Raw genomic sequence first — 16,043 nt, 5'->3', positions numbered from 1 at the left:
GTGCAAATCTATGGTGTACGAGGATATCAAATGCAAAGAGCAGGTTGTTACCTCATGAATAATCACCCGTTAAAGTCAATCAAAGTCACCGGTAAGATTGTAGGTGAGCAGTATAAAGAATTTGCTGAATCGAAAAAGGCCTTTGTTAAGGTGACAATCGACGATTTCTCAGGAACTGATCTGATAATCACCACCCTAGTGTCTCAACTGACATATATCAATGGTGGCCTTACGGTGTGCAACTCGTATGGAAAAGAAGTGACGGTGACGGGAACTGTCAGAGTGTACAGAAATGTCCGGGAAATCCAATGTGAAAGTATCATTTGTGTAGGTGTCAATCAGAATTTGCTTCCACAATTGAACCATTGGAAACTGTGTTTGACACTTCGTGAAGAATTGTTGGCCAATGCATGGGTATTCAACTTGTTTGGTGCAGGTGAAGATACTGAAGAAGTGGCTCCTTTTCTTCTTGATAGCCGCAAGGATCTCTTCGGTACTGAAGATTCTTTACCAATTGTACTTGATTCTACTGACGATGAGTCCGCAGATTCTATTCTTGCATTGGATGTCAAGGAACATGATAGTGTGTTGGATGAACCTAGCGCAATTCTTCATGAGGATGTGGTATACATCAGTGATAGTGAACCAGAAGAAGAGTATTCAAATTCGTCATATTTCCAGAACCCCACAGAAGCGCACCTACAAGCCAAGGAACTAGAGATTACCCAGGTTAAGTTGGTGAGCACACCGGTAATTACTGAGTTCCAAATAACCGTTGAAATCATAAAGCTTCTTATATCAAAGAAAGGAGAGACCATGAAATTACTTGAAATCTACCAAAATGGAAGAATTGCGTCTCTTCTCTACGACCTTGCCATTTCTAAAGCACCTCTAAGGTCGTCGAAGAATCAACAAGACTTTCTAGCTATTAAGCATGAAACATTTCATTTCATCAGACACAATCTCCAAACGTCCTTGGGATTAATAACGACCACAAAATCGCAAACTGTTAAACTGCACAATCTCTGGAAGATTTGTAATCATATAATTGGGTGCTTAGATGCTATCAGAAATAGTGGTGGAGTCAAAGTATTTGACGTAGAAAACTACCTCAGAATATTCAAGTCAAGCTATCCAGATGTTATAGGTACTGGAATGACTTCTAAACATCTCAATGCAATAATTGACCTCCTTCTTGAAGGAGAGGAGAGTTTTTGGCGTTACGACAGTCGTCGTATGGAGTGGAAATATATACATTAATGACACATCCTAAAGTTTTGCAGTCTATTTTTCACTGCGAATTCCCTCGGAATGCTCCGACTCGATTTGGTGATAACGAACATCTTGCTCTTCTTCAAAAATGTCGGTAGACCCAATCACATGTCACATATTGGATACCACGAGAGGCAGGCCTGCTCTGGGAGTAACATGCTCGATCTACTACATTGGTCCACTGGTTACTGACAAGAGTGATGATAAGAGTTACGATCTAGCTAGCACAGAACCATTTGCAATGAACAAGACTGATCAGGATGGAAGAATTAAAGACTGGGTCTTCAACCCAAATGTCAACAATTCAGACATTGGAATTAATAGTAGCAAGTGGGATAAATTGGTGCCTGGTATATACAAGATCAAATTCTTGACTGGCAAGTACTTCCATGAATTGAGTGATACTTCAAGGACATTCTTCCCGTTTGTTGAAATCATATTCACTATCGACAATCCCCCAGACAACCACTATCATATACCTTTGCTATTGGCGAACCACAGCTATACTACCTACAGAGGCTCTTGAGAATTTTACTGGTTACGATTTCCTAAACTTGTGTATTTCGTTTTCATTCAGATAAAATAAGATATAAATATCAGTAAAAGAAATGGGTGTTGTTTTGAGATTGCTCGTGAACCAACATTTCGTTACATTTGTAGTCATTCAACTCATTCTTGATTTTAGCAATATCATTGTGTTCTGTCAAGGTATATTGAGTGACTGCCCGATTGTATCTTGAGTATAAATCAGGAGAAAAGGTTTCGTTAATTGAAATTTTATTTGAAAACTTAACCTTTGTGCTCTTAATTTGATTGTTCTTCAGGTGCCTGTCCCTTGAACTCAATGAGTTTCTTGTACCATATTGGTTCCTTCTTCTCAAAATTGATGCAACATCCTGGTCATTAGATTTTATAGTCGTGTTTGTCAAATTCTCAAACTTCTTGATGTTAATCTCTAACACATGGAAATCTTTGAACTGCTTTATGTATTTCAAATGCATTGGGAGTTTTCTTCTTTGTCCTTCACTGATGTTATTGAACAAATTGTTCAACTGTTCTTTGTCTATGAAGAACACATCTTCTTCTCCCCCGATGACTTCTTCTGACTCATTTGATTCATTTGATTCATTTGATTCAACTGGCTTTGCTGGTTCTTCAACCGATCTAAATGACTTAACATCGGCCACGGTATCAATTGGCCATATCAACTCTTCTTTCAAAAATTGTAAGTTTTCGTCGATATACTCATCACTGTTGGATCTTGAAAGCGGATATAATAGTTTATCTTTCAACTGTTGATCCTCAATTTGATCTCTAGTCAACTCGTCATCCTTTAAAAATGGTTCGGTAATAGTAAGAGTCTTGGGTTTGATAGTGTTTTTTCTTCCAACACGCTCTAATTTCTCATCAAAAGCTGTCAACATGTCATCAAACATGTTCTCTTCCCGCTCAATGGAAGGTAACTTTGTTAATGTCAACTCTTCAGAAATCAACGAAATATCTGGTTCGGGAGTTTGCACAGGTTCCATAGGAATAACAATTTTTGGCAATGGAGGAGGGGCTTCTTGACGTTTGGAAAAGGAGGAAAGTTTCAAGTCTTTGAGTGAGAAGTTTCGCTTAGATCCTGATAATTTCTTCAATTTCGCCGCAGTAGTTGTGGAAGTAGAACTATAGATGCTGGGTGCATTTTTGTCGGTAACCGAAGTATTGGATTTGATAGACTTCACATCTATGGAGGCCCTGGGTGTAGTCTCCATTTGGCGATCACCAACTTCCCTATTCGAAACCGACCTCTTATTGAAAACCTTTTTCCAAATAGATTTAGCTGGATCACCAGAAAGAGAAGCCATCGATTTGGAGCCTTTAATTTCCCTGTCCTTGGACCTGAAATTTGGGGTCAAAGGTAAAGATTTATGCAGAGACTTGTTGGTGTCACCAGTTTGGTTGAGCTCATCTTCGGTAGCTCCATCAATTGAAACAAATCCACTATCAGGATCTGTTGGTGTAGTTGGGACACTAGTTGCAGGGGGCTTCCTTCTGGGGCCATTATAACTAAGCTGCAATGGTATATCCTTCTTCACAATAATAGCAGGAGTTGGTGCTGGCTTGGTGGCCTTTGGCTTTTCTACGACCTCCAACATAGATTCTTGTTTTGGGGGACTAGCAACGTCCAACATTGACTTGAGTTTGGGCTTCTCAGCGACACCCAACAGCGACTCGGGTTTTGGTTCAACCTCAAGAATGGGTTCTGGTTCAACTTTGGGAATCGGTTCTGGTTCCTGGGGAATTGGCGTGTCTTCGACAGCAGCAGTTGAAATCTCTATCTCCATTGGTTCAGGAAGTTCCTGGTCCAGTACTTCATTTGAAACATTCTCAACAGCCTCTTCACTTACTTCAATTGCAGCCTTGTCATCGACTTCCTCTGTGTTTGAAACCGTTGGTGAAGGCATCAATTCCACAGGCAGTTGCAACGATTCTGTTCTCTTATCGATTAATACCTTGTTAGAACCTGCTAATGAGCTGAATGAGCGAGGAGAACCGGGAGTAATTTGGTTGTCAGAAGAAGTAGGACCTAAGTCTTCATCCACAACCTTATCGAAAATGTCATCTCTTATAAGACCCATTGATGGCATACGAGGAGGCTTGGATAAGGGACTCTCACTTTGATATCCATTGAGCAAGTCATCAACATCTCCACTTCCTCTGCCTCCTGATGAACTTGGAGAAGGGAACGTCGAAGATTGGACAGATGAGCAATTGTAAGAATCGCTATCAGCAGCCACCGAAACCACATGGGTTGAGTTACTCTTCTGTGAACGAGGGCTCTCTGTTGGAGACATGAATTGGAAAGTTGTCGGGCTTAATTGGGGAGCATCCTGCTCTTCTCCGATGCTTGCCAAATCAGTAACACTCGATCGTGGAATTTCAGGTTCATCATCAGCAATTGATGAATACACCGAAGAAGCAGCAGATACCTCTTTAGCAGTCAAATCTTTCTTTGCCTCTCCCACATCTACAGCAACTTCATCACGAGCATTGTTCTTGTAATCTTGTGCCACAGGAGAAGTCATGGGGGTCGAAAACTGTTCGTCGGCATCCTGTACCAGATCAGTCGAACTCATAGGAGTTGAAAATACATCCACTGACTCGGTCTCTGGAGTCATCATAAGAATGGGCGTAGTAGACTTTGTTAAAGTTTCTTCCCTTTCATTGTGAGCTTCTTCCAAAATCGTATCTCCATTCAAACACGAGTTAGGTCTCGAACTATCTGACTTGTCAGACTTGTCCTTCTCATCCTCCACCGAGGTAGAAACCGACGTTTGGGGCGTGTTTGATGTCGATCTGTTCAAGGTATTTGTCGAGAAGTTCGACAAGTTTGAATCCGAGTGAGTACCAGCGTCCAAGCCCAAATCCGGTTTTGACCCCAACAATGTCAACCCCTTGATCAAGTTACTCGACTGTAAGTTCTTCAAACTAGTGTAGGACGAGCTATTTGAATTCAATGGGACGTAGGCCTGAGGTGGGTTTGTATGCCGATGAGGTGGATGATGGGGAGCAGGATGAGGGTTCTCAGGCATTTGAAACTGCTGAAACTGCTGAAACTGCTGAAACTGCTGAAACTGCTGAAACTGTTGGGAGTACTGCTGGGGGAGCTGACCGGGTTGGTGCTGTTGGTGCTGTTGGTTCAAATGCTGTTGGAAAAGCGAGATGTTGGTGGGAGTATCTGCTTTATTTGTTCTCAACGATTGTGCCAACTGTTTATTGTTTGTCTTGCGAATGCTGGTACCTGAGTACGTTCTAGGGAGCACACCGGTGCCGACCGACACCAATGAATCTGCCGACGTGGTACGAGACAACCCTGCGCCATAGGATAATTGGCCTTGGGCTGAGTGGCACGAGACCTGGGGGGTAGGGGCCGAGGAAACTCCTGGTACACTGACAGGACCTTGCGGAACAAACGCTTGGTTAGGCTGGTTGTACGACATGTTTCTGTCACTGCCGCTGGGAGGTGGAGGCATGGGGATCCTACCGGGTTTGCTTCGGCGGGTTGGACTACCTCTGGGCCTGAAAATTTCACCGTTGGGGAAAAAATAGGCACCTTGAGCCTTGTAGAACTTGACATCACTAGGCGATCTTTTCATATTTTTCTTGACAAATTTACTATCGATAGATATCAAATTGTTGGTAGACATGCCTCGAACACCCACGCCAGAGCCGGGATTATTGGATGAGGACACTCCAGTGGCATTGGAGATGTTGGAGGTTGTTGTCGATATGGAGCTGAGTGAATTCCTTCTCGAAGCAATCGACTGATCCATCATATTTCGGGGAGGGAAGGAGGAAAAACTCGGGCCAACGAAGGAGAAAGATGAAGGTTTATGCAAAAAGGAACCGAAGTTAATGGTATCGATCTAAAATGTTATACCCGTAAAGGATTAATACGATTGGAACGAAGTGCAAAATGCAATGGGAGTATGAGATTTATTAAGCGAATGAGGAAGTGTTGGATTTGGAATCAAGAAACACCCGTGTAACCGTTCAATAATGACAGTACTGGGAACTAGTTACAAGATAAAACCAATTACTTCAATGGAGGTTCTGTGTAAGTATATTTACAAATAATGTCTAAAATTTTTCCCTGAGACTCAAAGGGCTTTGAAGTCGTGCTGCCGCACCAAAACTTCCTAACCCGTATTGTATGCGAATATGTGGCAAGGGGCAACTAAAAATCCAAATTAAGAACTGCGCAAATGGAGAGGGTACTGACTGATACGACAACAGCCGACAATGATGATGGTTGAATGTCCGCTGGTGTTTACTAAGAGTTATGGACGGCGGCGGGTACGGCGGATGTTAAATTCTGGTGTTGTTAATTTGCGTCTAGTGGCTATATTTGATTTATTTGTTGCTAGGACAATCCTATTGTTGAAGCTAATCTTTTGCCAATGATATGCTCAGCCAAAAAGAGGGAGATTGGCACCGGTATGAGGGTGAATGGGTCAGAGCCCGGCCGATCGCACCGCCTCGTTAATTTGGCCCGACATATTGCGACATAATTTCCTCTTCTGCTAGCTTGCGGCTACCGGAGAAATTTACCGCTCGCTTAAATTGTATTTTGAAACAATCCATCGCGCTGTGTTTACGTTTTCCACGACTCATCTATCGAAGATGCTGGTCACGTGATGCTATCTGCCCATGCACCATCGAAGCTGACAAATGGATAAGGTATCCTATTTGGAGGTACAGCTTCTAAGAAATATGGCGTTCTTTCAACTCTTCTCTTATTACTGTAATGGCAGGTGTATGCTTTTCACCTTGCCTTTCTCTGTTTTTCTAAAATTCGCAACTTTGTAAACTCGTTTTGCGGCTTTCCTTTTTTGCAATCATTACTATTTATATCGTTTTACTGCTATGAAAGTATACCCTTTGCTTTGCCTTTTTACGCTTGTGTGTTGCTCCATTCCCATTTCTCAACGCTACAAGAGCTCGTTCAAAGTTCTTGAAAGAAGCAGCTTAGAATCAAATTCGCAAGCGAAACAACAGCAGCTGAGCATGGTTTCATTTGCAGACAAGGCTATCAAATTCAATCAGTTAGGATCCAGTAACGGAATTGTTAACCAGTTAAAGGCTACTGAATATGAACCATCTATGAGTGAGGACTTAAAGGTGGCTCAATCCAAGGTTAGGACATCCACTTTTACCAGTTCGTCTGAATCTTCTGTTCCTACCAAGTTTGTGCTCAGTTCTGCTAGAAACTTCGTCCAAGAGTTTTTAAACTTCAAGCAACAGCAGGTATTGTCACAGGCAGTGAAGGATCCAAATCCTAAACTTGAAACATCATTCATTAGCTATGAAGGTTCCCTTAATGATCCGGAAAATTTGAAAGAATTCACTAACAGAGTGGTCCAGGAGTCCCAAGCAGGTCGCCAATTCAGTGACTATAGTTTCAGAAGGTTTGGGGACCAACCAGTCCTGAAGGTTAAGAAGTTGAATTTTGACCCTCAATTTGAAATGCCTGATTTGGTGGACTACTTGGTGAAATATGAAGGATTTAAGAGACAAGATCTAGCCTGTTTCATTGAAACTGAATTAGACTATGGGCTTGAAGAAATTGAGAGAGAATTGAACAAAATCAAGGATAACCAAAGAGAGAGAGAGAAGAACATAAACATTGGTGGTGAAACCTCAGACGCTGCACATACACATAAAGGTCATACTTTCATATATTTGCTTGCAGTTATATTTGCAGTTAGCATTTACAATTAATCTTTTTTGCTAGAATCATCAAGAACCTCAATATTCGTAGCTGATAGTCTCCAGAAGGTCAACATCAAAAGCGACCGGTATGGCGCGAAGTCCTTGGCCAATTGAATAAGATATTGGTCATGGTATGGAACCCAATCTCTCTTTGAGCTCGGCTTATCAAACTTACCTTTCTTTTTGAGTAGGAGCTTCATGTCTTCGTTGGCATTGACCTCCGCCTTGACTCTCTTTAAAACCTCGGGCCTCTTGCTAAAATAGTAAGAAGCACCTCTAGCAACCCCCAAATCATCATGAGCAAACACGTCAAGCAGATTGAGTGTGAAACATGTGAACATTCTGGCTGACCATTCACCAATTCCTTTCAATTTTGTAAGCTCCTGTACTACAACACTTTCAGGATTACTTTTGTAAAAGCTCAAACTAGTTAAGTTATCATCAGGGTCACCAAACACTTGGCTTATATGTGTGACATATTTAACTTTCTGGTTTGAAAGACCGATCTCTCGTAACTGCTCATGCAGCTTTGTAAGAAGCTCAGCTGGATTGGGCTCTTTCTCAAAAAGAGTCTCGAAGCGCAGATAAATGGCAGCAGCAGCACTTCCACTGATCTGTTGAGAGATTACACTGGAAATTAGACTCAACCAGTAGGATTTGATAATTTCAGCTTCTCTCTTTTCCTCGGTAACATTTTTCTTGTACCGCTCAAAGTTCTGCAGAACTATAGGTCGATACAAGCTCGGATCTACCGAAAGAACGTGCTTAACGCCCTGTATGAATTGTGGAGTATGGTATTCTACAAAGGTTGCGGGCAACGCGTGTTCTGGTAATATATCAATATGGTCCAAGGACTCTTCAAACAAAGTTCGTTTCAGTTTGGCTGCCTTTTTTGCCTTTGGTTTCACAACCTTTTTAGCCGTCTTCACTACGGTCACTACTTCCTGTCTCGTTACTGCCATTAGATGAATGCTAGAAAGAGTAAGCAGTTTTTCGCGGTCAGCGTGGGATTCACTGGTAAGTAGCGGTCGCGCACGACTGCAGCTCTTCTTGGGCATTGACGCTCGCGACTTCTGACAAGGATTTTTAGTCATAGACAAGTACAGATGGAAACTGAATTAATTACCAAGTTCAAGGAGTTTGGTTTGGACGATAAACGGGCAGCTGATGTCACCAAGAACAAGAAAGTCAGCAAGTCTTTTGAAGATATCACTGCGGTATCTCCAGAATCACATGTTGATGATGAGAAGAAGTTGATCAATTTACACGCATTGGCAGCTGAGTTGAAGGGAAGTGATATTCCTAAGATCAATTTGGTTGTCATCGCCATCTTAGACGGTCGTTTGAAACTGCTGTTGCAAATCAGTGAAGCAGCCAAGTACGTGAAGGAAAAGGGCGAATCTGCCACCAATGAAGAGTTGGAAGTGGCATCAGGCGTGGGCATTGAATTGAGTGATGACGAAGTCAAGTCCATCATAACAAAAAGTTTGGATGCCATAGAGGCAGAAATCGTCGAAAAGAGGTACCTGATTTTACCCAAAATGTTGGGCGATATGAAAAAGGTTTCTGAGTTGAAATGGGCCAAACCAAGCTTGTTCAAGCCTATTATTGATGAATACTTCTTAACTAAAATTGGTCCTAAAGACGACAGAGACGTGGTGAAAAAGGAAAAGAAGAAGAAAGCTCCAACTGCAGGAGCTTCTTCTAACAAGGGTGTTGTGGAGAAAGAACGTTCGATGTTTACTGAAGGATTCTTAGGAGATTTGCACAAACCCGGTGAAAACCCACAAAAGTATCCCGAGTTGATGAAGAAGCACTTGGAGTTCACTAAGGGCCAGGTTCTCACACGGTTCCCTCCAGAACCAAATGGATACTTACATATTGGCCATTCCAAGGCTATTATGGTGAATTTTGGATACGCTGCGTACCACAGCGGTAAGTGTTACTTGAGATTCGACGATACCAACCCAGAAGCTGAAGAGGAAATCTACTTCACCAAAATTGAAGAAACTATCAAGTGGTTGGGATATACTCCTTGGAAGATTACATACTCTTCAGACTATTTTGATGAATTATACGATTTGGCTGAAGAATTAATCAAGGCTGAAAGAGCTTACGTGGACCACTCAACTCCAGAGGAAATCAAAGCTCAAAGAGGGCTCAAAGATGATGGAACTTTGGGAGGTGAAAGGTTTGCTTCCAAGTACAGAAGTAGGACTGTCGACGAAAACTTAAAAGAGTTCAGAAAGATGAGAGATGGTGAATACGGAGTGGGAGAAGCCTTCTTGAGAATGAAACAAGACTTGGAATCACCAAATCCTCAAATGTGGGATTTGGTAGCTTATCGTGTTTTAGACAAGCCTCATCACCGTACGGGGTCCAAATGGAAAATCTATCCAACCTATGATTTCACCCACTGTTTGGTTGATTCTTTTGAAAACATTAGCCATTCTTTGTGCACGACTGAATTCAGATTGAGCCGAGTAAGTTATGAATGGTTATGTGACGAGTTGAAGGTTTATAGACCAGCCCAAAGAGAATATGGCCGTTTGAACTTGACAGGAACTGTGTTGAGTAAGAGAAAGATTGCTAAGTTGGTTAATGACCATTACGTTAGAGGCTGGGATGATCCTAGATTGTACACCTTAGAGGCCATTAGAAGAAGAGGTATTCCACCAGGAGCCATTTTGTCGTTCATCAACACCTTGGGTGTGACCACTTCGACCACAAATATTCAAATTGTCAGATTTGAAAGTGCTGTTAGGTCATATTTGGATGCCACCACTCCTCGTTTGATGATGTTGTTGCACCCGATATTGGTAGAGTTGGACAATGTTGGTGACGACTTCAGAGAAGAGGTAGAGATCCCATTCCAAAAGGGGTTGTCATCTAGAAAGTTGACGTTCACAAAGCACTTCTATATTGATGCCGATGACTACAGAGATGAAGCATCCAAGGAGTATTTCAGATTGGCTCCCGGCCAACCAGTTGGTTTAATGAAGGTCCCATTCAACGTAAGTGTCAATAAGGTTGTCAAGGATGACAATGGTAACATTACCAAGATCCACTGTAACTACGATAATGAAAAGAAGCTGAAACCCAAGACATTTATCCAATGGTTACCTAAGGATGAAGTGATCAAGGTGGATCAAATCAGAATCTACAACCAATTGTTCCACAGTGAAAATCCTTCAGCTCACCCTGATGGATTCTTGAAGGACATCAATCCCGACAGTGAGATTATTATCAAAGATGCTCTTGTTGAAAAATCGTTCGAACTAGTAAAGGAGAAGTCTCCATTGAACGTTCCTAACCCATCGAGTGAGTTTAATATTAAGGAGGCAGCCGGTAACGAAACCGTCAGATTCCAAGCCTTGAGAGTGGGATATTTTGGTGTCGACAAAGACAGCACCGACGACAAGTTGGTGTTGAACCGGATTGTCACGTTGAAGGAAGACTCTGCCAAAGTATAATACGTAGATAGATGTGAGACATGTCATCGGGTTCCGGGCACGACCCCATTTATAAACACATTTTTTTTGGGCCAAATCATGGCTGCGAAGCCTGCACAGACACCGAGCCTTCTCCCCAGATAGATTATTAGCCCGTATTTGCGTCGCCTATCATTACCCAACAATATAAATCCAGGGAGCATCGCCTACAAGTGCAGGAGCAATCTTCTATTGTTTATAAAGGTTGTAGAGTTTTCAAGCGTGTAAGAGGGGTGGAAGCAACGTCAGGGTTCAAGTTACCCAGTGCATTGGCTGGTGTCATGCGTAAAAAGGGAGACGCGGAAATAAGGTTATCATCTTTAAAATACACACTCGAGAACCTGCCAGACTACCACTAGCAACACACACAAACTAAAACACAAACACGAACACAAACGTAGCGATAACATCCATACAGTGCTTCAATATGTCACAAGCGACATGTACATCTCTGATTCCATTGCAGATGGTGGTGATGGTTGTTAAGGCGGATGCGCCCAATTTACCTAAATTAGAAGTAATTGCTAGAGGCACCGCGTCTTGAAATTGGAAGGGTTTAAGTTTATTGAGAAGAAAATTCTGTTTCTGGGGAAGCAGATGGGGAAGAACTTGATCTCCCAAAGACGATCAAGGGGTGATACACCACCTAATCTGGGGAAAGACCGGAAGTGGGAAACTGTGAGGCAAAGATTATGTAGAGTATCACCACAAATAACATACGGTTTTTGAGAATCACCTTATGGCAAAAATGCGGATCTCGGAGTCACAAAGTGCCACACTTCAATTACTTGAATTTGTTGGTTGCACCCAAGATGAACCTTTCATTGTCCAACTCCCATCTTGGAAGAGTGGATCCTAACCGCCTCACGCACCTTTAAAGTGACGCCTCCACTCGTCTCCACACTGGAAATAAAAGTGGCCTACAAAAAAAAAAAAGGGATGGTAAATAAATAAAAAAAGTTTTTCACTTTATCTCAGGCGACCACATTTTAGCAAAAGGGTTAAATAGTGGCCTCATTGCATTTGAGTAATATTTTTTGTCTATTATATATACTTCTTCACTTCCTGTGATACTTTCATTTCCCCAGCTCTGGTAGCACATATCTCAAACAGAATGTTGATCAGAAAGAAGAGTGGAGAAATCCTCAAGTCATCTTTGAAGTCCCGCCCTGCACTTACCAAGAATGTCTCCTTTAATAATTTCTTAGACATCAAAACCTTTGATGGAACACAGAGTCCCCTGAGTATCAGCCGCAAAAACTCCCCCAACCAGTCACCACTGGATAGTCCGTTCAACTCCCCCAATCCGTTCTACGCAGACCCCAACCCACAGTATCAGTACTTTATTAAGTCCCACAATATCAACACATCTGCCACATCGCACAACCCCGTCCATCTAAAGTCCATCAACTATTATGACAATAAACTTGTGGGTTACTTTTATTGTTTGAACCTTGGTTACGAAAAGAGCTTTCAATTAAAGCTAACCTTCAATCACTGGCAAACATCAATTCTTTTCAACTCTAATTTCAAGTATACCAGGTCCGTTGGGGACTACGATGAGTTTAAGTTCGAAATGCCTCTTAATGTCACGAAGGACTTCGAGTTTGTGTTGAGTTATAAGGTCAACAACCAGATCTACTGGGATAATAACAACCGTTCTAACTACAAGGTGACGGTGTCAAGTGCTTTGCAACATCATGACTTGGATAGACATGTGTTTGACTTGAACTATGACATAGACTATGACTACAACACGGAGGTCTCCGAAAAGTCTAGTACAGAAGGGGGCTACCTTGACACTGAGTACGTGGATCTGCTTCTCAATAAGTTTATCAGTACCGACTACAAAACCATTTTACAGAATTACTGTTTCCATGGCGAACCATCTCAGAGCTACTTTTCTTTGAGTGACGAAATTCTGATTTAATGGCCTTACATATTCACACATCACAATCACACAAAAGCTTATGGAGCTTATCATGTTAAATACCGGTTTTCTTTTCATTTAATTTTTTCCCTTGACTGGTTGGTGCCAGTCTTGTTTCAATTTGTATATATGTATTAACAATGTATAACTTCCACTTGAAGCACTGCCTTGGCTTATTGCGTTCTGGTTACACACACATCCTAACCAGTACGTTCTCTAAAAAAATATTTTTGTGGGTTGGCTCCGGTTTGACCGGTCCTTAAAATTAATGGTCATGATTGCTAAACAAGCAGATATTAATTTTTCCACCTAGGCGAACAGAACCCCGTGCACCGACAAAGGATTTCCATACCAACGTACCAGTCAATGAGTGGTTACAAAGAGACCCGATGATCGTAGAGTTTACGTGAGGCGACAACCGGTCCGGAGTTTACCTTTGCTGGTGGTGTAAATCTCTTGGTGTGGAGATGACGATCGCTAGGGGCTAGAAACCCTCTTGCATGCGAAAGCACCAAGGGGTTTTTTAATACGAAATGTGTTGGGTTCGTCTATTGTTGCAGATGATATGATTTTCTGTAGCCTTGCATACGAGTATAACAAAAGGTGGCAAGGTTTCTAGGCAACTTGTAGGGCGTCTTGACCGGTGACTTTGCGAGATGATAATTATGCGGCTCAGCCCAAGTGGCTGCAAAATGGGTGAACATTGGGCCGAGTAGAAGGTTAGTATATTTGTGCCAATGGATTTGTGGGTCAGATTTCTTCAGGTGTATGGTTCAGAAATTAGGTGGCTGTATGGCTTTAAATCTGGTGGAACTATAAACTGGGGGTAGAGAATCTTACTAGGTTGAATTTACAGGTCAAAGGTTTTGATTTTGGAGTATGCGCATGTAAATGAAATGTCGTTCTGCTGCTTCCTAAAATCAAGAGTCCTACTTAAAGGAACTCTACTGGTTCCATTTGCGGGAATGGGTGGCAGTTTTTGTGATATTCAGACGATTATATACCCGCGAGAAGAAATATTATAACACATAGATGTAGGTGGCAAGAACCTTAGTTAAGAGGAGGAAGTGTCTCAGCAGCAAGCTTATAGCTTACACATTTCAATTCGTGCTTAATCCGGTAAATATCTCCGTCATGATCAAACATTTCATCGCTCCTCTCAAACATTCCACCAAACGGCCCAGGGCCCCATGTTGGTGTAAAACACATTTCATTCAGGTTACATTTACGAGAGCACTGGTAGAAGACAGCCCAGTTAAGTAACTCCATTAACTTGGATGTTCTGCTTCGTAAAGTATCAAGTTCATCTTTATAGGTGGGAATACTCTCATCCACGTATAATTGTTTGGTATATCTCTTGGATGCCTCGAATATATCGAAAATCAATGTTAGGATCTCATTGTGCACTTTGAATAATGCAGAATAGATGTTGGAATCATAGTTGACCAATGGGTACGAATGGTAAACATAACTGTCTACCAAAGATTTGATGGCATGTTGTCTTTGTTCCTGCTCCGTCTTCCAATTGTTATCTGTGTGGCTTCTGATGAGGTTGAAAGCGAGTATTTGGATATTGTCACTTAGAACCTTTATGTCTTCTTCGTATAAAGTCGAGTTCAAGTTCACCAACAATGGACCAAACTTAAACTGCATCAAGTTTATAATTGCTTGCCAATTGGTTTTGCGCAGCGGGTCTGTGGGCTGTTGGTAGATACGTTCGAGATCGTAGATGATCAGGTTTTTGATCTCTTGAGAAATGTAGCTTATGTTTCTTGCGTATGGATCTGGGTTGATATATGTTTTATTCAACGGCGTAACCATGTTGGAGAAATCAAGTAACACTCTTTCTTCAAGAAGGTCCGAGTATCCAGATATTTGCACATGCTCAAACCCCACTGCAGACAGAATATGGCTGAGAAGAAGAGATCTGTTGAAGGAGGATGAACTGTAGTCGACAACCTCCTGCACTCCAAGATTTCTTTCTTGTAAGTAGAAAGGAGATTGATTTTCTTCCAGCTTGGGAGGTCCTCCTGGTCCCCCTGGTCCCCCTGGTCCATCGCCAGGATCATTCCCTCCCGGTGGAGCCCAGTCTGGAGGTGAAGGAAGGTATTGAGGGTCGTCAGCGGGGAATCCAAGCATGTCGTTGGCGTAAGGAAGAGTGATATTTGAGATAAGCTTCAAGTCCTTATGAAAATCACATAGCACCATTTCATATCCTATTTCCAACCGAATGAAACCATGTAAACCAAACTTCTTTCCCCACTTACATATTTTATCAGCCGCAATTCTCTCATTGAACCATCCCAACTCTTGTGTCCCATTTGATAGAATCAATTGCTGGTCCATTTCCGGAACGATTTTTGCAGCAGATGCCCCATCCAAGAAAATCACCTTATCAAAAGCCTTAGTATTTTTGAACGTAAGTAAATGGGCAGGGCCATTTCTTCTATCCCTATGTGAATCAGTGGAGTTGATACGCCTAGAAAACCCGGCGAAATTGTAGCTGAATTCATAGTCGAATGCCACCCACTCAAACAGTTTAGGAATATTTCCGTCTCCACGAGAGTGGTACAAACGAGTATTAGGAGGAATATAAGCAGGAATAAAGGTCACTCCCACCGGTTGGATGTTGGAGGACTTTTGTCGCAACGCCCCTTGAACCGCATTGACGATGGCCGAAGCATTGGCAAGGTCAATTGGATGTTGTTGATAATTTTCGAAAGCACCAACATCTGAACTCAGTTGAGTCATGGGCTGGGAGGGAGAGGAAGCTGGAAAGTTCCATACCAACAACACCAACACCGAGTTGGTGAAGAAAAGAACAGCCGCCAAGTATTTGAAGAACGGAGCGTATTTCATCAGTGTAAGGGGTTTTTGATATTGGCGAAGTTCGCCCGATAAGTGGCTTGGGTTTTATGCGCAGCTATCGAAATATTATCAGATAGTGGGCATGAACAAAGCAGCACTTCCAAAGGTGTCAGGTGAGTGGACAAATAAAGTGACAAAAGTCAAATGAACAAACAACATTGACAACAGTGGTTCTAGTAAGTTGTTCTCGTATATTAGATATGAATAAACGTAAACTTCATATT

At 42.1% G+C, this 16,043-nt stretch overlaps 8 protein-coding genes across 8 annotated transcripts; 5 read left to right on the top strand and 3 right to left on the bottom strand. All coding sequences in view use genetic code 12, as the record gives it.

Moving 5' to 3' along the window:
* Positions 1-54: 54 nt before the first annotated feature.
* PSN45_005285 (uncharacterized protein) lies at positions 55-1,260 on the top strand (the record flags this gene model as incomplete). The annotated part of the gene is made up of 1 exon (XM_006685674.2): positions 55-1,260. One exon carries the CDS (start codon positions 55-57, stop codon positions 1,258-1,260), a length of 1,206 nt encoding a protein of 401 aa, XP_006685737.2.
* A 100-nt stretch (positions 1,261-1,360) lies between these two features.
* PSN45_005284 (hydroxyisourate hydrolase) lies at positions 1,361-1,798 on the top strand (the record flags this gene model as incomplete). The annotated part of the gene is made up of 1 exon (XM_006685673.1): positions 1,361-1,798. One exon carries the CDS (start codon positions 1,361-1,363, stop codon positions 1,796-1,798), a length of 438 nt encoding a protein of 145 aa, XP_006685736.1.
* A 70-nt stretch (positions 1,799-1,868) lies between these two features.
* PSN45_005283 (uncharacterized protein) lies at positions 1,869-5,594 on the bottom strand (the record flags this gene model as incomplete). The annotated part of the gene is made up of 1 exon (XM_066158457.1): positions 1,869-5,594. The coding sequence occupies one exon, from the start codon at positions 5,592-5,594 to the stop codon at positions 1,869-1,871; it is 3,726 nt and encodes a 1,241-aa protein (XP_066014554.1).
* Positions 5,595-6,825: 1,231 nt separating this feature from the next.
* Positions 6,826-7,539, top strand: PSN45_005282 (uncharacterized protein; the record flags this gene model as incomplete). Its single annotated transcript, XM_006685671.2, has 1 exon — positions 6,826-7,539. The coding sequence occupies one exon, from the start codon at positions 6,826-6,828 to the stop codon at positions 7,537-7,539; it is 714 nt and encodes a 237-aa protein (XP_006685734.2).
* An 18-nt stretch (positions 7,540-7,557) lies between these two features.
* On the bottom strand, positions 7,558-8,492 carry MAG1 (3-methyladenine DNA glycosylase; the record flags this gene model as incomplete). The annotated part of the gene is made up of 2 exons (XM_066158456.1): positions 7,558-7,565; positions 7,706-8,492. The coding sequence occupies 2 exons, from the start codon at positions 8,490-8,492 to the stop codon at positions 7,558-7,560; spliced, it is 795 nt and encodes a 264-aa protein (XP_066014553.1).
* Positions 8,493-8,636: 144 nt separating this feature from the next.
* Positions 8,637-11,003, top strand: GLN4 (Glutaminyl-tRNA synthetase; the record flags this gene model as incomplete). Its single annotated transcript, XM_006685669.2, has 1 exon — positions 8,637-11,003. The coding sequence occupies one exon, from the start codon at positions 8,637-8,639 to the stop codon at positions 11,001-11,003; it is 2,367 nt and encodes a 788-aa protein (XP_006685732.1).
* Positions 11,004-12,135: 1,132 nt separating this feature from the next.
* PSN45_005279 (uncharacterized protein) lies at positions 12,136-12,951 on the top strand (the record flags this gene model as incomplete). The annotated part of the gene is made up of 1 exon (XM_006685668.2): positions 12,136-12,951. The coding sequence occupies one exon, from the start codon at positions 12,136-12,138 to the stop codon at positions 12,949-12,951; it is 816 nt and encodes a 271-aa protein (XP_006685731.1).
* Positions 12,952-14,001: 1,050 nt separating this feature from the next.
* PSN45_005278 (uncharacterized protein) lies at positions 14,002-15,810 on the bottom strand (the record flags this gene model as incomplete). The annotated part of the gene is made up of 1 exon (XM_006685667.2): positions 14,002-15,810. The coding sequence occupies one exon, from the start codon at positions 15,808-15,810 to the stop codon at positions 14,002-14,004; it is 1,809 nt and encodes a 602-aa protein (XP_006685730.1).
* Between the last annotated feature and the right edge of the window lie 233 nt (positions 15,811-16,043).

The sequence above is a fragment of the Yamadazyma tenuis genome, chromosome 7 (genome assembly GCF_029203305.1).
Source record: "Yamadazyma tenuis chromosome 7, complete sequence".
NCBI lineage: Eukaryota > Fungi > Ascomycota > Pichiomycetes > Serinales > Debaryomycetaceae > Yamadazyma > Yamadazyma tenuis.
The sequence above is the reverse complement of the archived record's forward strand: the minus strand, read 5'-3'. Positions and strand labels throughout refer to the sequence as shown.